This window comes from Pristis pectinata, chromosome 1 (genome assembly GCF_009764475.1).
Source record: "Pristis pectinata isolate sPriPec2 chromosome 1, sPriPec2.1.pri, whole genome shotgun sequence".
Classification (NCBI taxonomy): domain Eukaryota; kingdom Metazoa; phylum Chordata; class Chondrichthyes; order Rhinopristiformes; family Pristidae; genus Pristis; species Pristis pectinata.
In genome coordinates, this window is record NC_067405.1 from 33,466,055 (window position 1) to 33,490,416 (window position 24,362).

At 40.5% G+C, this 24,362-nt stretch overlaps 1 protein-coding gene across 6 annotated transcripts in view; it reads left to right on the plus strand.

The window, feature by feature from the left end:
- Nucleotides 1-4,455: 4,455 nt before the first annotated feature.
- slc12a8 (solute carrier family 12 member 8) overlaps nucleotides 4,456-24,362 on the plus strand; it is a 104,014-nt gene continuing 84,107 nt past the window's right edge. The window contains exons 1-3 of one of the 6 annotated variants that reach the window (XM_052019216.1): nucleotides 4,456-4,716; nucleotides 5,567-5,697; nucleotides 22,921-23,129. In XM_052019216.1, the coding sequence (XP_051875176.1) occupies nucleotides 23,016-23,129 (114 nt within the window). In that variant the 5' untranslated portion in view covers nucleotides 4,456-4,716; nucleotides 5,567-5,697; nucleotides 22,921-23,015. Of the gene's footprint in view, nucleotides 4,717-4,912; nucleotides 5,032-5,566; nucleotides 5,698-22,920; nucleotides 23,130-24,362 lie in introns of those variants that run through there. The other 5 variants (XM_052019252.1, XM_052019223.1, XM_052019232.1 and 2 more) reach the window with 5 other exon arrangements.

Consider the following 24,362-nt stretch of genomic DNA (forward strand, 5'->3'; position numbering starts at 1 on the left):
CAAAGATGTAAATTTTGTATTTTTATATTTATATCATCTTTGTAGGTTTCAAAACATTCTAATATTTACTGGTGGGAGTTCAAGTTGGAGTGCAGTGATAAAATAAGTTGGAAATGATGACCAGAGAAACTCTTCTTTAAAAGAAAAAAAATTCTAACTTTTTTGTAATTTACCAGAGTTGGCCTATGTAACTAACTGCACTTAAAATTTAACTCTTTAAAGTGACATCTGAGAAGTGCAAATTCAAATTCTCTATGCCCTTGTGTAGTTTATTCGCAGCTAAGCCATTGTGTAGATGTATTGTAGGCCAGTTATACGTTGTGGTACATTTCAGGAAAGCACATCTATGTTTCAGCTGTCCTCCTACATCTTAATGTTTTCCAAACACTGATTTTGAAATCTTTCTTTGGGGAGCTGCCATGCTAGTATTAACGTCCCAATTTTTAACAATGTCAACTATCCAAAGAAACAATGTGCATTAGTAAAGAATGCCTCCTGTTTATAAGCAAAAGAAGTAACATACTCATGAGGGAATAAGTTAAAAGTGAAATATAAAATGTAAAAATTCTCAAGATGTTGTACTTGTAGTCCTTAGCCCCAGGCAGACTGAAATGTGCTCATCTTGAGGATTCTCTGGTTCTCTGTCAGATACAATAGACTTTATGGACCCCAGTTTAAAACCTTAGGTTATAAAAGCTGGTTATAAATGTATTTTTTTTTACTGGATGTAGAACACTGGACCAAATATCAAGATGTCTGGTAGATATGAGTACTTTGATAATTGGAGTACATTAAGCAGCCATCATTTTAAAGTTTAGAAACAAAATAAGTGATTACATGCTTTGCTTTCTCAACTTCTTGAGATAGGATACTCAGTAGAAATATCTTGAGGCAGCTGCAATTTTTTTTAACATGGCTACTATTCAAGGCACATTGAAGTGCTGCCTGTGCACACCTTGTTGCTCATGAACTTCCACTTGCACTGAAATGAGCACTGATGCTTTAAATCAATTCTGTAAATGTTTAAATTCAAGCCAGCAGTAATAACTAAGAAAACATTTCACATTTGTGATTTTTTTGCCCCTCTTAAAGAAGGATCTAAAGTCACCATGTCTGTCGGGCTCAACTGCTTTTAGTTGAGTTCATCGCAAACCTAAATGAAACTGCATTGCTATTTTTACTTTCCCATTTCTGGGGATATTTAAACAAAAACTTCTGAGTTGGTAAGGTGTACAATGTACTTTTTGAAAAACATTAAAATGTGCACTTTTAAAATATTTTCCTTAGAAGGTGTGAGATGTACACGAAAACTATTATCAAATTGTAATCCAAAATGTGTGTTTTATAGTGTTAAGAGGTTATTTTGTGTTGTTCCATTCATTTCAGTACCTTCTATAAACACAGGTAATGTTTGATTATAGCCAATGTGTAAATGATGATTCTTTACAGTTGGTGGTGATCTGTACTTGTAATGGCTTGGGTTCTTTTTAAATGTAATTGTATCTTTAGTGATTACAAATATGGTTTCACTCAATTTTCACTTTATGGCTCTTTTAATTGAAACAAATGCATTCCAAGAATGTAAAGTTGTATTTAGTGCTCTAGAATTTTTGCATGTGCACATTGTTTGTTTTCATTTCATCACCCAATATTTTAGCATGAGATGTTAACCTTTTTAAATGATCTGTGTCATAGAGGAAAGGGAAGGAAGGCCCCGCAAAATCTTATTCTACAGCAACATAAAAAATTGATTGAAATGTAATGTGCTTGAAAGTATTCTTCTCCCTGTATAATTGCAGAGGCATTTTATTTTTCCGTTGGGAGGAAGAGATGGCATCTTACATTTTGGAAAAAGGTGTTGAAGATTTCTGTTGTAATAAGAACAATTCAGATTCATAGCTTTATGTAAATAAATGTTTAGACAAAATAATCAGACAATGCTAACTTCCAGACATTGCTGGTAGTGAGGGATTGAAACTGCATATCTATACAGAGCAGCAAAATGAATAACATATTAATGTAGGTAAAACTGCATCACATTTACAAAAGGAGTCGCATAGGTTGTATGTTATTTGCTAGCCATTTATACACTGATGGACTTGCCAAGTGATACTTTATTCTGGTTTCTTTTAGTACACTGGTCAATTTTATACGTAAGCTTGCTTTTCTATTAATGTAGAAGCACTAACTAGAGAGATCAATTTTGTAGTATATTGTAAAAGCTAAATTTGTTACAAAATCTGTTGGCCACAGTCAAAGTACAAACAAAAATTCATGCTTTAGTTCAGTTGTTCATTACTCCACAATCAAGTTGTGCTGGAGAACTGTGTGTTTGTGTTAACAAATCTGTCAGTCTTTCCTTTACCCTACATAAAACTTATCACTTCAATATCATTTACATTGAGGGTTTACACATTGATATGCAAATATTTTGGGGAATGGATTTATGAGGAGTAGATATTGATACACCGTTCAATAATTTTACAATGTGTCATCAAATACTGTGTAGATATGTAATAAGATAGGTTCCTACAAAATGCTTTAAACAGTTATCAAAAGATATGCAGTACTTTATAAACTGTGTATTAGAGAAATTGGAAGTATCACATTTTCATCTTCAAGGAATCTTTTTAATACATAGTTATAAATGTTCAGAAATCAGTTTTGTTGGTTGTTAATTTATAAACAATGATGCTGAATAACAACTTTTGAAGATGGGGAACGCTGCCATATCTTGAAGGATTCTGCGTGGAAGAAAAGTTTAGTGTATAACATTTGTGTATAAAATATGCGGTGTTATTTTCATACATCTTCACATTTGTGACTTTTTTTTATCACAGTGAAGATCCTTCTTCTGAATGACATTTGTTTTAGTTTCAAAATAAAAAAAATAAAAGTGATGTTATGTCTTTATTTATAATCGTGGCATCGTTATCGATGCTTTGTGAATTTAGACTGAAGGCTTCTCATTTAATGTATTTGGCAGTAGCCTATTTCTATATCAATTTTTGTAATTCTTGTCCAGATCTGCTTTATTCTTTACATTCACATACAATTTTTCATAAAAATATAGTGAAGAAGTAGGTAATACCAAACCTTGAATCCGAGGCTCCAACAGAAGAGTTAACTTTCTCGGGGCATAATTATCCTGCAGTTACGAAGCCTTCCTTCATTCCTGAATGTGCTGCTGTACAATTTGCCAATGAGCTACTCTTTAGTGATGTTTATTATATAAACCGATTGGCAGAGTCTCAACTGGCACCTAAATATTCAGTGCTAATCAAATAGACTGAAGAAAAATGGCTGTACCTTTGAAGTAAGGGTTTACATGAAACGTAATTGAGGTATGAGGGTAAGAAATCGGTGCAATTTCGAAGAACGCGAGTGCTCCCATATAGAATCGTAAACGCAAGCGATCAGGCTGCTGCAAAAGGATATTTGTATTTGGGGTTAAAGCAAATCGACGGCGTGGCTAGTAGAGTTGGTGCCTCAGTATCAAAAGACCAACTTTCAATCCTGATCTCCAGCACTCTGTGGAGTTTGCACGTTCTCCCTGTGCCCGCATGGTTTACTCCAGTAACAAACACAAAAAGCTGGAGGAACTCAGCAGGTCAGGCAGCATCTATGGAGGGAAATGAACGGTTCTGATGAAGGGTCTCGACCCGAAACGTCGACCGTTCATTTCCCTCCATAGATGCTGCCTGACCTCGCTAGGTTCCTCCAGCATTTTGTATTTGTTGCTCTAGAATTTCAGCACCTGTAGTCTCTCTTGTGGTTTCTTACCACAGCCCAAAGACCTGTGGGTTGGTAGGTTAATTGGCGACTGTAAATTGTCCCTGGTGTGTAGGGAGTGGACGAGAATGGGCGATAAAATGGGATTAATGTCAATGGCTGGTTGATGAGAGCGTGGACTAGGCGGACCGAAGGACGTGTTGTACCTATCCTTCACTTTGTACATGATCTACAGCCCACTGAAGGTGAACATGTAAGAATAGTTTAACTGGAATGCTTCAGGGTGTCAGTTTAGTCTTGCAGCTGCTTCCCAGTTGACCTTATTTCCTATTCAATTGTTTAAATTCTAAATTTAACCAACAGTTGATTTAGTTTTAGTGGTTGATGCGGTCTGATGTTGAAAAGACTGTGACGAAAAGCAAGAGTAGTGTCACGAACAGATCAATGGTAAATGAGATGTGCAACTTTGGAATTGAATTCAGCAGATTGTTAAAACCGTTCGCCGGATAGCCGCCCAGATTGTTAATCATTTTCGGTGATTACCTGAAGCGCGTTTATCGGTGGAGCGGTTGATTTTGACCAGTTTTTTGACAATACGTGGCAGAGTTGGTGTGGCCGGGAGTGTGATCAATCTCTACCCGAGGATCAGGCAGAGAACAGCTTTGCGCGTTCTGCAAACCTATCCTGGGCAATGAGTAGTGACAGCTGATCCCCTCTGTTACTTTTTAAACAAAACTCCCATTACTCTCTGTTTTGCCTCTGTAGTCGCCAGCTGACCCTTTTAAAGCATGCACACTAAACGACTCAGAATAAGAAATGAGGAAGTTGAAGCAGGCGGCAGTGTGCGGACTGTTTCAGAAGCCTGTATGATTTCGCGATCAAAATTGGAATGCAGAAATGGTTTCTCTGTCTCTTGCTTCTGGCGATAAAGCGCCTCTTCAACATTAACTCCTCCTGAACAAAAAATGATGAAACAGATAAAAGGTAAAAGTTCTGAAGGAGGATCAGAGTCTGGGGCAAGTGCAGTTGACAGCCCTGGGGTGAAATGCAGGTTAAAAGTTGTCGTATTTAACGTGCCGAGTTTTTAACATGTCCATTTTTTTTGTGTGGGAGTAGTTTGAAAAGTTTATATTTGTTAAGGGAGTGGCAGAAATTGTTACCCGGATCCGGATGCAGATATTTTTTACATGATGGCACTGGAGCAGTTCCTCCTGCCAACTAAATCATGTTGCAGAATTCCAAAATACAAAATCCTGTAAATCTTCGCGCTTGACCTTTAAAGGGGCATTGTTTTCCCAGGTAAAGTACCGATGTTTTATTTGTCGCAGGGAAGAAAGCTGTATACATTTTACTACTTGTCATGATGATATATTAGACAGGATAATTGTATATTTGACACCGGATAATTGAATAACATAATTGTGATTTGACACCGGATAATTGTTTAATGTAATTGTACGTACGCTACCAATTTCTTTTACCAAACTACTAATTGGTGAAGAAATGGTGACTTTAAATTGTAATTCTTCGTTTATTTCCTGAATACATGCATCATGCAGTTGTAATATACTCTTGAAAGGTATGGTAGAAGGGTGATCGCAGAGATGGGGAAAAAAAAGTAATAATATCGAATGATGGACACTAGTATCATTTTAAGGTAGAAAACCTATCAAGGTTTCGACTGATATTTAAGATGATTTCTAATTGCCATTTTAGTTCTGATTGAAGGGAGACCACCATATCAGCCGTAATGTATTTTCAGAAAGCAAATACGTACTATGAACTCTATGGAGAAGGGCTGTATTTAAGTTAGAACTTCTTTTTCTTCCTGCAGCAAATGCTATGGACTCCGATATCCACTACGTTTCATTTCATTGACGTGTTTAAGGCATTAATCCAGGCATGGGCTCTGTTGACGATAAATTGATCGTACTTTGTTATGGCCATTTGATATCATCTGAATTGGTAAATGCGATTTCTTTGTTATCATCAGCTATTGGTGTTAATTTCTTGATTGCGTTCTATCATTTTCTGCTACCATTCCCCCAATGCCATTTTGTAGTGCTCGTGTGGAGAAATGAAACGGAAGCAATAGACAACTCAGCCCCCAAGCCTCCCCACCTCCCCACCGTTTATTAAGGTCATGATAGTTTTGGCCATAAGTTCAACTTGGCATTTCCATCAACCCATAGCAACCTTGCCGACCAAATATTTATTTACCAGCACCTTAGAAATATTCAGAATCACTTTTCACAGCCCTTTGAGGAAAAGAGTTCCAAAGATTCATAACTTTCCAAGTGAAAGCAAAACATTTGCTTCATTAGCCTTAAATGGACAGCCCCTTACTTGCAGCCAGTGACCCCAGGTTCGCAAGAGGAAGCATCCTCTCCTTCACCCTGTCAAGACCCCTCATTCTAAGTTTTAGTCTAATAAACCTCTGAATGTCTTGCGGCACATTAACAACCTTCTTTAAGTATGGAGACCAACACTATACACAGTACTCTGGATATGATCTCACCGCACCCTATATGACTGAGGCATAATCCTGCTTTTATATTAAATGCCCCAAGCAATAAATACTAGCATGCTGTTAGCTTATAAATTACTTGCTGTAGCTGCATACTAGCCTTTTGCATGTCATGTACTATGACATTTCACATTTTCCTGCATCAGGGATAGGGTTAGGGTTTCCTCTGTTAGTTATTCCTTCAAGGATAACAGTAATAATGAGATCATGAAATATTAAGTCAGATGACTGAAAGCTTGAGTGAAATAATGGTGCATAAATTCCACCATTTCTGAGTCTGAGTGAAAGCACAAAAAGAACAGAACAATGCCAGCATGATCTTAACCAGAAGGATGAATGGAAGAGATGGTATACAATTTTGCTTTTCTAAAACATTTTGGGCCATCTTATTAAGTGAAAGGTGCTGCAAAATATATTCTGTCAGTTTCACAAAGGTGAGAGAGATTCAACTGCTGATCCTTCATCAGAACTACGTGAGGTTATGATGCATTTGGAATGCTGAAATTAACAACTGTTAATTTTCGCTAATTCACACTTTTTTCCTCCTAGGTTTGGATAGTAACTTTTTAAGAGCACCAGTACCGTATTTCAAAAGTATGAGCAGTGACTGACTAGGGAATATTTGGATCTTGGCTGGCACTATAGTGCAACCGTCTGTGCTGTTGCTTCACAGCTCTAGTGACAGGGATATGATCATAACCTCGAGTGCTGTCTGTGTGGACTGTCCATGTTTTCTGTCCGACTGCCAGGGTTTCCTCTATGTGTCCCTGTTTCCTCCCATGTCTCAAAAATATGGTGATAGGTAACTAACTTCTGTAAATTAGTGTTGCTTAATGGCAAAAAAGAAATTAAAGGAGAGTTGGTGGCCAGTTTAATCCAAAGTGGTCCAATAGCAGGAAATTAAGGGAATTTGTCAACAGAAGTGGAGTGTACTGTAGAGTTGTGCAGTGCTCAATAATACATCCCTTGCTTTTTGTGATGTGTAAGTATGATTTAAACATTAAGTGAGAGGAGAGTGATTAAGTTTGTAAATTGTACAAAAATTAGCCATGTGGATGTTGCTGAGGATGGGAGCAGTAGAATACAGTATGATATTAATGAGAAGTGGAAAATGGAATTGAATCTCGAGAAGTGTGATGTAAATATTCGGGGAGGACAAACAAGGCAAAGGAATATGCAATAAATGGTAAGATACTGAGTAATGTAGAGGAAATGTTGCATGGTGATGCAACAGGTAATGCTGCTTCCTCACAGCTTCAGTGACCTGGGGTTCAAAGGAAATATGGGAATATGAAATATGAGGGACTTATGCACAGATCTCTAGACAGATAGTTGAGCAGGTTCAAAAGACATCTGGAATACTATATAACAGAATATAACAGCAGTGAGGTCTTACTCAAATTGTATAAAACACAAGGCAGGTCACCACTAAACTCCTGCACACACTTCTGGTCTTCTCATAACAGGTATGAAGTGATAGCACAAGAGAGTGTGCAGAGGAGATTTTTAAGAAAGTTGTAATGGCTTAAGAAATTTTATCATGAAGAAAGATTGGCTGTGCTGGGATTATTTTCTTCTGAACAGGGAAAGTCATGATATAGAAAATTATGGCTGGGCAGGGAAGAATGTATTTCCCTTTTGCAGTCAGATTAATCGCCAGGAGAAACAAATTTAAGGTAGAAGGATCAGAGGAAAGTTGAGGAATTTTTTTCTTGAGTCGTCACAGGTCAGGAACTCACTGCCTGGAAGGGTGATGAAGGCTGAAATTATCAATGCATGAGAAAAATACTTGGATGAGCATGACATACAGTAAGCCTATGCACAGGAGAGTAGCATGATACTGGAAGGCTCTTCTTTTGGACAGCATGGACTTCCCTATTGTGAATGGTCTCCTGTTGTGCTGTAAATTTCTCTGAATCTCAAGTCCCGAACACAAGGATCTGGGCTGACACTCTAATGCATTACTTGGGATGACCTCAGTGCTGAAGATGCTGTTTTTCAGATGAGACTAATCTGAGGCTCCATCTAGAACATAGAACAATACAGCACGGAACAGGCCCTTTGGCCCTCAATATTGTGCCAACATAGCTAATTTCTCCTACCTACAGAATTCCCATATCCCTCCATTTTCCTCTCATTCATGTGCCCATCCAAGATCCTCTTAAAAGCCCCCAATGAATTTGCCTCCACTACCCTATCAGGCAACGCATTCCAGGCATCCACCACTTTCTGAGTAAAAAACGTACCCCTCACGTCTGTTCTGAACCTACCCCCTCTCACCTTAAATGCATGCCCTCTGGTATTGGATTGCTCAATAATGGGAAAAAAGATATTGCTTGTCCACTCTATCTATGCCCCTAATAATTTTAAACACTTCCTACTTTTGCAGGTGGATGGCACTCTTTGAAAGAACACGGGGTATTAACCCCCTGTCCTGGTTATTCTTAATCACTCAGTCGACATTATGAAAACTACCTGTTCATTATCACATCGTTGTTTGTGGGGATGTGCTGCGCACAATTTGCTGTTTCCATTTTTTTTGCAACATTGACTGAATTTAGGAAGTAATTCACCAGCTGTGAAATGGTTTGGTGCAGTCTGAGATTTTGAAAAATAATTTATTTTTTAAACCTTCCTAAGAAGTTTGCAGCACAGAAGCAGAAACAGCTAATCATATAAAATGTAAATCTGTTGCCCTCTTACCTTTCTATGCTTCAGATATTTAGCCCACTTTTCCTTTCAAAGATGCGGGGGCCTCGGGTCAGTCACCCCCTGCTCCAATGACTTCTGCATGAAGGAATTTCTGTTAACTTTTCCTCATTCTATTAGTGACTCTTTAAAATTAAATCAATTGAGTTTGCTGACAGTCAACCAACAGTTCTCCATTTGCTGTCAAAATACTTATAGAATTAAACATTAAAAAAAAGTACACATTCCACTCCATTGAAAGCAGTTTCTATATGTCTATATCGCTCTTGGAATCATCCAGGTGAACCTATGTTGTAACCTCTTTTAAGCTGTCAGTCTTGGCTTGATACTAAGATTCTTGTTTCTGAGTTACAAGGTTATGGGTTCAAATTCCATGATCCAGGATCGCTGCCAAGTCAATGATTGTGGTCTTTGGGTGAGATGTTAAACAGGCTCCATCTGCTGTCTCGAGTAGATGTGGGAAACTATGCCATTATTTGAAGGAGGGCAGGAGAGTTTTCCCAGCAAGCTGTTCCCTGTTTCTCCCTCAACATTCCCAGGAAGTAAATTGTCATTTATCTGACTGCTGCTTGTGGACCTTTCTGTGGACAGATTGGCTGCCATGTTTTTCATTTACTGCAAGTACTGATCACTCTTCAAAAGTGTTTCTTTTTGAGGGGGTCCTTTAATTATTGCAATGCCTTTAATTCAAAGGAGCTGTCCAAAGCTACACTCACTACTTTACGAGCATTGTTTTATTTTTGCATTAACTGCATCTACCTATAAAGACAAAAGTTGATAGACATTCTTTTAATGGCTGTTTCCACCCACATGGACAGGGAGTTATGATTTTGAACTACTAGGATGGCAGCTCTGTCAATGGAGGAGAGAGTGAGTTGCCCGAGCCTCTATTTTTTTGAGTTTAGAAGATTGTGAATTAACATCATTGACTGTTCAAAATTCAACAGGATAGAAACTGGGAGGATGATTCCCTGAATGACGAATCTTGAACAGGGATCAAGCTCAAAATACATTTTAGGCCAATTGGGACAAATGAGGAGACATTTCTTTACTCAGAGGGGTTGTGCGGGCTGTGAATCTTTGGAGTCATCTATTCTGGAGGGCTGTGGAGGCTCAGGCATTGAATTCATGCATAACAGAGATTGTGGTCTCCCATCAGTTGTTTTTGTTAATTGTCCATTACCACTCATAAGTGGACAAGGCAGGAGTTCAGAGTTTTAATCTGATTCATTGGTTTTGGGTTTGCTTTGTTTATATCATGTGGCTTGGCTCTGGTGCATCTTCAGTAGGTTGGCACTGAATTTTTAGAGACAACTATCGTGGGTGCTTCCTTGCTAGATGTTAAGAGGAGTGACTGATTTGGCTGACCATCAGATTAGATTGTGATTCTGTCCTGCTGCTGTTCAGAGTCCATAATATTTAGTGTATGCTCAGTGTGGAACCTGTGGACCTATCCCATTTGATATCGTGGTCATGTCACACAGCATAATGGTGAATGTTCTCAGGGGGAAGGAAGGACTTGTCTCCAGACTGTGCAGTGACCACTTCTGCCAAAACTTTCATGACCAGATGCATCAGCCACAGATTTTTCTTTCTAACCTGCTTCAACCCAGCCTGACACCCATGTCCCACAGGACTCAGCCAGTCTGTTCAACTAACTTGCCCCTTTTCATTTCAATCATTCATATATTATGTTTTATTACTAGTTTTGTTTCTTCGTTTATGTTTGTTCTCATCTTTGTTTATTCTCTTGCAGACTGAGCTACTCTTTGAATGGAACTCTCACACTAATTGTCTCCCGCTTTGTTATACATCTTTTTTCTTCCAGTTATATTTCCATAGGAATTTTCAATCTCTCCTTTGTTCTTCGTGTTCTGTCCCTATTTTACTTGTTTCAAATATCATGCTTTGGTTGTACTTTTTTTGGTACATTTGATTTACTTCTTCTATCCCCAGTTATCAGTCTGGCCCAAATATAACACTGTACAAGTCCATAAGACCATAAGACAAAGGAGCAGAAGTCAGCCATTCTGCCCATCAAGTCTGTTCCGCCATTCTATCATGAGCTGATCCATTCTCCTATTTAGCCCCACTCCCCTGCCTTCTCACCATAATCTTTGATGCCCTGGCTACTCAGATACCTATCAATCTTTGCCTTAAATACACCCAATGACTTTGCCTCCACAGCCACCTGTGGCAACAAATTCCACAGATTCACCACCCTCTGGCTAGAGAGAGTCCTCTCCAGCTTACAGGTGCCCAATTTATGTACAAGTCGTATATATCAACAAGCACCTGGGAGACTGGCAGGGTGGATTTGCCAGCTGCTGAGAGGCTGCAGGCATCTTCTGCCACGTGGGAACTTGGTTGGCAGCTGCATTTCCAATTTGCAAACTGTTTGGGTTATGAGCAGTTCACAGGAATGAAACCCTGCTGTAACCTAGGGATCACCTGTAGTCAAATTAGTGTGCTGATCTTCATCTGTAAATTTTTATGCATTCTGGTTTCAGTATATTATTTGCATTCAGAGCTGTTTCTTGACTTAACTTGCCATGCTTTGCTTCTTGACCTTGTGGCATTGTTAAAACATGTTGCATTTGCTTTAACAATCTCTCCAATGCTGTTCTGTTGTAGCAACAATATCAAAGCACATTAGAAATACTTCAAAATAGGCTTGTCCATTTAAAAGATTTCACTTTGTTTAAGCCACTTATATTTCATGAGTCTGAAGGGAATATGATCACAAGTCCTCAGAATCAGGTTTATTATCACTGACATATGTCGTGAAATTTGTTGTTTTGTGGCAGCAGTACAGTGCGAGACATAAAAATTAAGTTACAAAAATACTGCTCTGCCTGGGACCACAAGAAACTGCAGAGAGTTGTGGACACAGCCCAGCACATCACAGAAACCAGCCTCCCCTCCATGGACTCTGTCTATACCTCTCGCTGCCTTGGTGAGGCAGCCAGCATAGTCAGAGACTCCACCCATCTGGGTCATTCTCTCTTCTCTCCTCTCCCATCCTGCAGAAGATACAGGAGCCTGAGGGCACGTACCACCAGGCTCAAGGACAGCTTCTACCCCACTGTGATAAGGCTAGTGAACAGTTCCCTTATACGATGAGATGGACTCTCGAACTCACAATCTACCTTGTTATGACCTTGCACCTTATTGTCTACCTGCAATGCACTTTCTCTGTACCTGTGACACTTTACTCTGTATTCTGTTATTGTATTTACCCTATACTACCTGAATGCACTGTGTAATGAATTGATCTGTACGAACGGTATGCAAGACAAGTTTTTCACTGTACCTCAGTACAAGTGACAATAATAAACCAATACCAATACCAAATAGTGCAAAAGAGGAATAACGAGGTAGTGTTCATGGGTTTATGGACTGTTCAGAAATCTGATGGTGGAGGAGAAGAAGCTGTTCCTGAAATGTTGACTGTGGGTCTTCAGGCTCCTGTACCTTGTCCCCGATGGTAATAATGCAAAGAGGGCATGTCCCGGGAGGTGAAGGTCCTTAATGATGGATGCCGCCTTCTTGAGGCACCACCTCTTACAGATGTCCTCGATGGTGGGGGGGATTATGCCCGTGATGGAACTGGCTGAGTCTACAACCCTTTGCAGCCTCTTCCGATCCTGCACATTGGAGCCTCCATACCAGGCTGTGATGCAACCAGTCAGAATAATCTCCACTGTACAGCTGTAAAAACTTGCAAGGGTCTTTGGTGACATACCAAATCTCCTCAAACTCCTAATGAGAAGGCTACTGGCGTGCCTTCTTCAATAATTGCATCAGTGTGTTGGGCCCAAGATAGATCCTCTGAGATGTTGATGCCCAGGAACTTGAAGCTGCTCACCCTTTCCACTGCTGACCCCTCAATGAGGACTGGTGTGTGTTCTCCCAACTTCCCCTTCCTGAAGCTTACGATCAATTCCTTGGTCTTGCTGACATTGAGTGCGAGGTTGTTGTTGCGACACCACCCAACCAGCCAATCTGTCTTACTCCTGTACACCTCCTCATCGCCATCTGAGATCCTGCCAACAACAGTGGTGTCATTGGTGAATTTATAGATGGCGTTTGAGCTGTGCCTAGCCACACAGTCATGAGTGTAGAGGGAGTAGAGCAGTGAGCTAAGCATGCATTCTTGAGGTGCACCTGTGTTGATTGTCAGCGAGGAGGAGATGTTATTACCAATCCATACTGACTGTGGTCTCCCGATGAGGAAGTCAAGGATCTGGTAGCAGAGGGAGGTACAGAGGCCCAGGTTTTGAAGCTTGTTGATTAGTACTGAGGGGATAATGGTGTTGAACGCTGAGCTGTAATTGATAAACAGCAGCCTGGCTTATGTTTTGCTGTTGTCTAGGTGCTCCAAAGCTGATTGGAGAGCCAGTGAGATTGCATCTGCTGTAGACCTGTTGTGGCGGTAGGCAAATTGCAGCAGGTTCAGATCCTTTCTCAGGCAGGAGTTAATTCTAGCCATGACCAACCTCTCAAAGCACTTCATCACAGTAGACATGAGTGCTACTGGGTGGTAGTCATTGAGGCAGCTCACCCTGGGCACTGATATGATTGATGCCTTTTTGAAGCAGGTGGGAACCTCAGACCGCAGCATTGAGAGGTTGAAGATGTCCTTGAACACTCCGGTCAGTTGGTCGGCACAGATTTTCAGTACTCTGCCAGGTACACCGTCAGGGCCTGATGCCATCCTCTTGAAGGATGTCCTGATGTCGGCCTCTGAGACAGAGATCACAGGGTCACCAGATGCTGTGGGGACTTGCACAGGTGTAGTGTTATTCTCCTTTTCAAGGTGTGCATAAAAGGCATTGAGCTCGTCGGGGAGTGAAGCATCACTGCCATTTAAACTGTTAGGTCTCACCTTATAGGAAGTAATGGCATGCAAACCCTGCCACAGCTGCCTTGCATCCGATTGTGTCTCTACGGAATTGCCTTTTCGTCCTCACGATGGCCTTCTGTAAGTCGTACCTGGACTTCTTGTAGGATTCTGGATCAGCAGTCTTGAATGCCACAGATCTAGCTGTCAGCAGACTGCGAATCTCCTGGTTCATCCAGGGCTTCTGGTTTGGGAAGACTTGGTATGTTTTTGAAGGCACACATTTATCCACGCATGTGTTGATGAAGTCGGTGACAGCTGTGGCATATTCATTCAGATCTGAAGATGAATCTCTGAATGTGATCCAGTCAACTGATTCAAAGCAGTCCTGTAAGTGCTCCTCCGCCTCCCTTGACCATACCTTCACTAGGTTAATAAAGGGGACTTTGGGTCCTGAGTCAATGCTTGGCTGTATGTTCTGTTTTAATGTACATTTTTGTAGGCCTTTGGCGCAGCTGGATGGTTACCAGGCCCATTCGGAAGTAATGGAATAGCCTTCTGCCTTGTTAGGTTTGGAAAATTTCCTTCCCTTTTTTTTTAATTAATCAGATTTTTAAAATCATTTAATTAACTGCCAAGGTATGATTTTGACTTGGTTAGTTGGATGGGTATATCAAATCTCTGAGCTACCAGTCACAATGCTACTTGTAAATTGTTTTTGTTTCTCTTTAATTTCTTGATGCAATTTGTGCTCAGAGAATTACAGAAAATTGCTCAATTTTAACTTTATTTCATATGATCGGCTCAGATAAGCAAGTATTAGCATCAGTGTCTGGTGACAGATGTAAGCTGGGATTTACAGGAGTTTATAACAGTAGTTGTTTATTAGATCAGCATATTGCTTACTATTATAGATTATTTATCTTTTTGACTGAGGTTTCATTAACCAACATATATATTAACAGATGTGGTCAGGGTTTGTCTTAAGCCTAATGACTGCTGAAGATGTCTAGTGCTCATTGCATTGGTGCATAAACTTCAGTACAGTTGTGATGTAAAATATCTCTTGCGTTTAGTCGGCACTTCACAATAACTACAGAAGGCACAAAGATATTTGATTTAAAATTTTTAAAAATCAGCTTTAAATACTGCCTGCGTTCCAGGCTATACTAAATATTTTAAATTACCAACCATAGTATTTGACCTAATCACAGAGTTCTGATTTTGGCCTTCAAATCGACATTTAAAAGCAACTCACCAAAATAACTTATGCCCCCATTGTATTGGAGGATTTCCTGTCCTATACGGATTTGAACAAAGGCAAGACAAAATAGGGTACAAAATAATAAGATATCTTTATTAGTCACATGTACATCAAAACACACAGTGAAATCCATCTTTTTCACAGACTGTTCTGGGGGCAGCCCACAAGTGTTGCCACACTTCTGGCGCCAACATAGCATGCCCACGACTTCCTAACCCATATGTCTTTGGAATGTGGGAGGAAACCAGAGCACCCAGAGGAAACCCACGCAGGCACACAGGGAGAACGTACAAACTCCTTACAGACAGTGGCCGGAATTGAACCCGGGTCACTGGCACTGTAGTAACGTTACAATAACCGCTACACTACTGTGCCTGCTGCTGAAGCAGGAATATCATTAGTGGTATTGATGACAGAAATGACAAAACACTTTTCGTCCGTGGCATTTACATGCCAGGTGTGCCCTTTTTTGCATTTGCTGGCTCACTGGCAAACATAGTTTTACTTTTTCAACTTTCTAGACTGCTGTATAAATAAGTAGTTTGGCAGTAAGGGACTTGTTACTGAGTTGCATCTAAAATATAAAGATGTACATAAAGTAGTATAATTCCTCTGCTGTTTCCTTTTCCCCATTATAAATTTTCCTGTCTCCATCTGTATTTGCCTTTACCTTCTTACATACCTGTTGAAGCTCTTGTAGACTGTTTCTGTGATTCTTGCCAGTCTCATTCTATTTAAGGGAGACATCTCATCTTGTCCCAGGTTACTCTGCATCCTCTATGTCAAGAAAGTTTAATACTTCACCTGCCTTTCACTTCTTAAAAACAAGTCATGCCTAGGTAACGAGCAAGGATGGCAGGATTAGGGAATGCTGGTTAATGAGGAATATTAAGGCTCTGGTCAGGAAAAAGGAGGCATATGTCAGGTAAAGGCAGCTGGGATAAAGTGAGTTCCTTGAAGAATATAAGAGCTGTAGAAGTATACTTAAGAGGGGGATCAGGAGTGCAAAAAGAGGACATGAGATAACTTTGGCAGACAAGGTAAAGAAGAATCCTAAGAGATTCTGTAAGTATATTAAGAGCAAAAGGGTAACTAGGGAGAGAATAGGTTTTCTTAAGGCTTAATGTGTGGAGCAATGGGAGATGGGTGAGGTCTTAAATGAATAATTCTCATCTGTATTTACTGTGGAGAAGGTCGTAGAAGCTGGAGAATTTGAAGAGAATAGTGATACCTCCACATTACAAAAGGAGGTGCGGGCAGTCTTAAGGCACATGACAGTGGATAAATCCCCAGGGCTACCAAGTGTATCCTAGGACATTGTGGGAAGCCAGGGGAGAAATTGCTGTGGCCTTGGCAGAGATATTTGTATTGTTGTTAGCCATGGGTGAGGTACTGGAAGACTGGAGGGTGGCTAATGTTGTGCCTTTATTTAAGAAGGGCTGTAAGGACAAACTAGGGAGCTACAGGCCAGTGAGCCTAACATCAGTAATGGGAAAGTTACTAGAGTGGATTCTGAGAGACAGGATTTTCCGCATTTGGAAAGGTAAAGACTGATTAAGGATAGTCAGCCTGGCTTTGCGTGTGGGAAACCGTGTTTCAAGAATTTGATTGAGTTTCTTTTTTGAAGAAGTGACCAAGAGGATTGATGAGGGCAGGGTAGTAGATGTCGTCAACACGGACTTCACCAGGACAATTCACAGTCAGAGCAATACAGAAAGGATACAGGCCCTTCAGCACAACCAATCCATGCCGACCACAGTGCCCACCCAACTAGTCCCAGTTTCCTATGTTTGGCCCATATTCCTCTAAGCCTCGCTCCTTCATGTATCTATCCAAGTGCTTCTTAAATGATACTATTGTACCTGCCTCAACCACCTCCTCCGGCAGTTTGTTCCATATACTCACTACGCTCTACATGAAAAAGTTGCCCCTCAGGTCCCTTTTAAATCTTTCCCCTCTCACCCTAACCTAATGCTCTCTAGTTTTGGACTCCCCTACCCTGGGGAAACGACTATTACCATCTATCTTCTCTATGCCTTTCATAATTTTAAACACTCTATAAGGTCACCCCTCATACTCCTATGTTGCAAGGAATAAAGACATAGCCTGGCCAACCTCTCCCTATAACTCAGGCCCTCTAGGCCTGGCAACACCCTCGTAAATCTTTTCCGCACTCTTTTCCAGTTTAACCACATCCTTAGTATCTTCTCTATGCCTTTCATAATTTTAAACACTCTATAAGGTCACCCCTCATTCTCCTATGTTGCAAAGAATAAAGACATAGCCTGGCCAACCTCTCCCTATAACTCAGGCCCTCTAGGCCTGGCAACACCCTCGTAAATCTTTTCCGCACTCTTTTCCAGTTCAACCACATCCTTACTATAGCAGGGTGACGAAAACTGCAGACAGTAGTCCAAGTGCAGCCTCACCAATGACTTATACAACTGCGACATAATGTCCCAACTTCTATATTCAATGTCCTGACTGATGAACCCCAAGGTGCTAAATGCCTTTTTCACCACCCTGTCTACCTGTGATGCTGCTTTCAACAAACTATGCAATTGTACTACTGGGTCCCTCTGTTCCATTACACTCCCTAGTGCCCTACCATTCATGGTACAAGTCCTACGTTGGTTTGACTTTCCAAAATGCATCACCTCACACTTGTCCATATTGGAATCCATTTGCCGCTCCTCAGCCCACTTCCCCAACTGATCAAGAGCCCTTCTTTATTATCAACAACACCTAATTTGATATCATCCACAAACTTACTGATCAAGCCTCATGACTTGGAAGGAAGCTTTAAGGAGGTAATGCAACTGTTAACCTCTGTCCTCGTCTTTCTAGATTGTAGGGGTTGTGGGTTTGAGGAGAGATGTTGAAACACAATTGTTAAGTTGCTGAAGTGCACCCTGCAGTGGTACAGACTGGAACCATTGGTGGAGTGGATAACTATTTAGGATGGTGGATTGTTGTCAAATACCCAGATTGCTTTGTCTTGGATGTTGTTAAAGGTCTTAAATGTTGTTGGAGCTGTATTTATCTAGACTGTTGGTGAGTATTATGTTATACTTTTGAGTGGCAGTATGGCTTCTCCATTGACTTTTATGCTAAATTGAAATGCATGTTACTTAGAAATCAATTAATCAATGATTTTTGGTTGAGCTATTTTGTTTATTGATGACACTGACGTTAACTTGATTCTGGAATCACTTTTTCTCAGCACTTTTTTAATGGATTCCCTGTTGTAGGACTGTTTAGGAAGTTTGTTGATGGTTCAATTTAAAGTAAATCTCTTGTGAAGATTGAAGCCTTTTTCTGTGTGTGAAATGTGCTGCTTTGGAGAAGTGATCAAATTAATCAAGGCACATATCTGACCACATTACAATGTGATCCCACCACTAGTCACATCTTTCCCTCCTTACCCCTTGCTGCTTTCTGCAGAGATCACTCTCTCTGTGACTCCCTGGTTCATTCATCCCTCCCTTCCCAACCATCCCCTTCCTCAGGCACTTTTCCCTGCAACTGTAGGAGGTTTCTGTCTCTACACCTCCTCCCTCACCACCATCTGGGGCCCTAAACAGCTCTTCAAGGTGAGGCAGAGATTCACGTACATCTCCTCCAAACTTGTTTATTGCATCCAGTGCTCTCAGTATGGCCTCTTCTACATCAGTGAGACCAAGAGCAACTAGGCAGCTGCTTTGCCGAGCACCTGTGCTCCATCCATGATGGAATTTTGGAGCTCATGGTTGCTAGCCATTTTAACTACCCTCCCCATTCCCGCACCGACCTGTCTGTACTCAGCCACCTCCACCAATAGGATGAAGCTAGAGGATAAATGAAAATTGGAGGAACAGAACCTCAGTCCGCCAGGATAGTCTACGACTCAATGGCATGAACATTGAATTCTCCAATTTCAGGTAACCTGCTCTCCCTTGTATCTTTCCCTGTCCTACTGATCTACCCTGTTCCTTGTACACCCACCCCAGCTCCCATACCCAGTTTCTTTCTCCTCTCCCACCCACACCTCCCACTGGCTACCCTCCCCCACTGTTCCCATTTGCCCACCCCACCTTCCTTATCTGACTCCATGCTCCACCTTCCTTTCCTATCAGATTCCATCACCCGCAGCCCTTTGTTGCCTCCACCTGTCACCTCCTGGCCTCTTGTCGCTATTTCTACTCTTCCCTCCTTCATCTGTCTATCACCCCTCCTCATCTGGATCCACCCATTACTTGCCAGCTCTTGCTCCACCCCGTCCCCTCACCTCTTTATTACTAGCTATCTCCCCTCTTTCGGTCCAGATGAAGAGTCCTGACTTGAAACGTCCATTTCCCTCCACAGATGCTGCCTGACCCACTGAGTACCTCCAGCAGATTGTGTTTTGCTCCAGATTCCAGAATCTGCAGTCTCTTGTGTCTTCAAGGCACAAATCTTTGAAGATGGCAGCACAGGTTAACATATCAGTTTATAAAACAAATAGGACCATAGCCTTTACAAATAATGCAGACTTCAAAAGCCAGGAAATGATACAAAACTGACTTGTAATTTTCGTTTGGCTCCGGTTGTAATATTTTGACCAATTCTGGATACCATACATCAGGAATGAAGTGTAGGTTTTGTTGGGGATAAAGATCAGAAAGATACAGATTTATTCAGTACATTTTGCATGTCTTGCAGAATGTCCCAAAATGCCTTACAGTCAGTGAGGTACCTCTGAAATGTAGTGACTATTATAGGAAATATAGCAAACTCCTGATAATAAGCAGTGGTTTTTTTTATTGACCTGGTATCGAGGGCTTGACCAGGGCTCTGCAATATTTCTTCCAGTCTTCAAAGTAGTGCCATGCTATCTTTTGCCACCACTAGGGAGAGCTTTGTATTAATGCCTTATCTAAAAGCAAGTGCCTCTGACAGTCAGCAGTCCCTTGATACTGCACTGGAGTGAGACGGTATTTGCATTCATCTCTCTGAAGAGGGTCTTGAATCTGGAACCTACTGAAAGAGAAGTATGCGAGAGTGGTTTCGGGGTTGACAATGGATGGTACTTAGTAAGAAAGAATGGAGAAGATGATGTTCTATTAAGATTAGAGAAGGCCAGATGGAAATTTGATGGTGCTTAAAATTGAGTTTAGTTGGAGTAAATAGGGAGATGTGTTTCCTTTGACTGGAGGGCTGAAAAAATTTAAAGTGACCACAACTGACAAGTAAAAACATTTTTATGCATTGAGTGGTTGGTGTTTGGAATATTTTGTGTGTTGTAGCCATAAACTGTCTGTGTCAATACTGCGACTTGAACCTGCAACTGGCAAAGTTTAAATGATAAAATTAACAAACTGGGTGTAACCAAATTTGTTAAAAATTATTTATCACAAAGGAAATTAAACTCTATAAAGAATAATGATCAGCTCAGGGAGGATGTAGTGGTAGGAGAAAACAAGTTAGGCAGGGTTAGTGCATTGATAATAGTTAATATTTTACTGAATTATGATCATATCTGAGGGTTAAAAGGTAACAACTGTCATTTGTTCATAGAGCAATTATAAATCAAAAATTTATGATGCTAAAAGTGGAGGCATTGCAAACTGTGATGAACAATGTAGGAGGTAAACAGTTAATGAGAGTGAAAATAGATAATGGCAAATAAGGTTCACATGCAGCAATATGTGGATTTAAATTGTGACCATTAGGATTAAAAGCCAGTTTAGAACTATAAAACACTACAGCACAGAAAACAGGCCATTTGGCCCTTCTAGTCTGTGCCGAAACTTTATTCCGCAAGTCCCGTTGACCTGCACCCAGTCCATAACCCTTCAGACCTCTCCCATCCATGTATCTATCTGGTTTATTGGAGCTTACCTCTAATTAAGAATGCTTTCTATCTTAAAAACAGAAATACATGGCAAAAGATTATAGCATCAATAGAGAGAGAAAAAGTTAACATTTCAACAAATCAACTTTCAGAAAAAGCACTAGTATTTGGAATTAGTTGAAACTCTCAAATGGTGACATTGAAAGCTGTTATTACAAAGTTAGTGCCTCTGCTAATCTAAACTTTCATCTCGTGCGGTTAATTACATTTTTGAGCCTTTGCCCTTCTAGCCGATTTGTACATTGAATTCAGATTTTCTACCCTACTACTATTTCCAAATTTTTATGTTGCTGGACTTGTCTGTTTGAGTTGGGAAAATTTGTCTGAAACATTGACTTATAATAAACTGAGGGCAGAATGGTGGATCGTACAGTTTCTTGGGATGAAAAGTGAAGGCTTGCCGGTTGCAAACTATCATTTGAGTAGCTCTAATGTGGGGTATTTGTGATGTAGCAGTTTTATATAATTTACATCGTTTATTGTTTTCCTTAATCAAATAAAAGTGTGGTAGAACAGAGCTTTCTTTCAGCCTATTTATAAGTGGTCAATTCCTTTTTTGATGCTACTTCAAGACAGACATTCAATGAAAATTAAATAATTAAAAAAGAGTAGATTTCCAATTTAAGGGTGATCGTTTCTCATCATTAAAAAAAAAAGATGGACTATATCTCACTAGCCTGGCCCAATTTCTCAGGCCAGTTCTTACCTGGTCCAGATACAGAGGGCCCACCTTTCTGTCTTGAAATGGTTTGGACTCTGGCAGTAAGCTGAGGAACCCCTGACCCTGAAAGCTTTGACAGCCAGCAAGGCCCTACCTCCAAAATGTCACAGCTCTGAGGGATTTTTAACAGGTTCAGAGATCTTGATAATGTAGTAAGCAAATTGAAATGCTTTTAGATTATTAAAGAGTTTATTTTGAATGAACGATAGGTAAAAGACCTAAAATCATTTATAAATAATAAAGTGTATTAAACAAACCAGATAATAAGAAAACAAGTTCCAACCAATATATGTAATTAAGTTTGCAGCCCATACCATGTAAATCTAAGTATGGATGATTTGGGCAATTAGGATTAGATTTTTTGTTTATCCAGCTTTTGTTGATTATTTTCTAGGGTATTTCTTGTATCTTTGTGCTTAGATTGCATTTGGAATGTTTCTTAAACAACTGGGTTTTATTGGAGGATTAAACCTTCATGTGGTAATCAAAAAAGATTTACTAAAAACTGCAGAGAATAGGAATAACCATTTTAAAGTATTGGGAGAGCAAAACCAGTTACTTAATATTCGTCATTCAGCTTGGTTCACTTGTTAGTATTATTGTTTCTGTATTGATTTAGAGTCATAGAGTAATTCAGCATGGAAGCAGGCCCTTTGGCCCAACTCATTCATGCTGACCAAGATGCCCACCTAAGCTTGTCCCATTTGTTGTACACGTGTGCAGTCGAGGCTTACACTGATTTTCTTGTGCTGTGACTAATATTAATTTCTCACAAATGCATTAAAAATAGATTAATTTGCCATCGATCTTTTTGCGAGTTTTAGTTGCTTTTCTATATAGTAACAAATGCTATTTTGTAAATTATACTCTATATAAATATATATATTAGTGCGTGGAATGGGCTGCCGGAAACGGTGGTGGAGGCTGATATGATAGGGTCTTTCAAGAGACTGTTAGATCGGTATATGGAGCTGAGTAAAATAGAGGGCTATGGGTAAGCCTGGTAATTTCTAGGGTAGGGACATGTTCAGCACAGTTTTGTGGGCCGAAGGACCTGAATTGTGCTGTAATTGTTCTATGTTCTATGTTCTAAAGCACACTGAGAGGTTCCTAAGACGTTGGATCAGACTAATATTTGTCGAAAAGAAGTGCCACTTAACTTATATTACCATCTGTTAGAATCCTTTAGAGTTGAGTTCTAAATGATATTCAATACTGATCTGAATAACTAAAGACTTGTGTTTTATTTCAGCATAAAGAATGAAGTGGCCTCTTTTCATGAATACAGAAGACAAAAGGATCAAATTGAGGCATTGATGTTTATCTCCTTACACCTATTTCCACAGTATGGAAGAAGACCAGAATCTGAGGCGTAATTCCGGGTCAATGTTACTAAAATGTGGTGGCCGGGAATCTCAAAGTATTGGGCACATCCAAGAACTTTTCCACGAAGCTGCGCAGGTCAATTTGATTAACAGATTTTTGCACTTAATGTCTCTCGTAATCTTTTTGAGCAGATTTTCATGAGGTTATATCCAGAGGTTAGTGGAAGGAAAAGTGGATTTGAATTTATGGAGTACCTTACAAGACTGTGTTTTGAACTGTGTTCACTGTTGGGTTTAACGAAATGTGACAGCCAGCCTGTGCACAGCATGTGATATTGACCAGATGATGTCTTAGTAATATTGAGTGAGGCATGAGTATTGGCAAAGAAACGAGGGATAATTCAGATAATTTGGATAAATTTTGTTCTCGACTTTGTGTGTAAGGATGCTCACTCTATTATTGCCAGATCATAAAACAAGGTACACTCACTATAAGGGAGACACAAGAGAATCTGGAGCAACAAACAATCTGCTGGAGGAACTCAGCAGGTCGCGCAGCGACTGTGGGGGGTGGGGGAGGAATTATTGATGTTTTGGGTTGAAACCATGCATGAGAACTGAGACTGGAGAGGGGATATACCTGGTATAAAGAAGAGACGGGGAGCAGTGAGGCAGGAGCTCAATGTGACTGGTGGGTTGAGGAGGGGTGAAGGATGATGGGCAGGTCGAGCCGGGGAGGGGAGGGGAGGGGAAGACGTGGAGTTGGGAGATGGTGGCAGGTGGATGACAGGTGGAGATAGAGGAAAAAGAAAGAAGAGGCAGAAGGAGCCAGGTGGAGGGAGGGGAATGTGAAGGTTGAACATAGCTGCTGAAGGGTGAAAGCAGGAACACAAAAGGCTTCCAGTGTTGGAATCTGATAAGGACGTGATAATGGGAAACATTAGGGGAGAGGTGAAGGCCAGATGGAACCAGAACCAGATGGGGCAGAGGAGGGAGGAAAGCCTGTGGGTGAACTATGTGTGTAATGGTGGATGGAACCAGGACAGGGAAAGGAACGAAGATGTCCTCACTCTACCAATCACCTGGGTTCCTGTCTCACCACTCCCCCTCTCCTCTTTATACTAGTCATCTGCACTCTCAGTCCTGATGCAGGGTTTTGACCCGAAACGTCGGCAATTCCTTTCCTCCTGCTCGATCTGCTGAGTTCTTCCAGCAGATTATTTGACACTCACTATAAGACTATGTATCTGGATTTTCCAGTACAGCAAGATTGATTTTTGGCAACTATTACTAGCATTTGATGTCTTCTGTGAAAGAGTTAAAGCACTGATATTTTTAGAATTAGCCATGAGATCAAGGCATATGGATT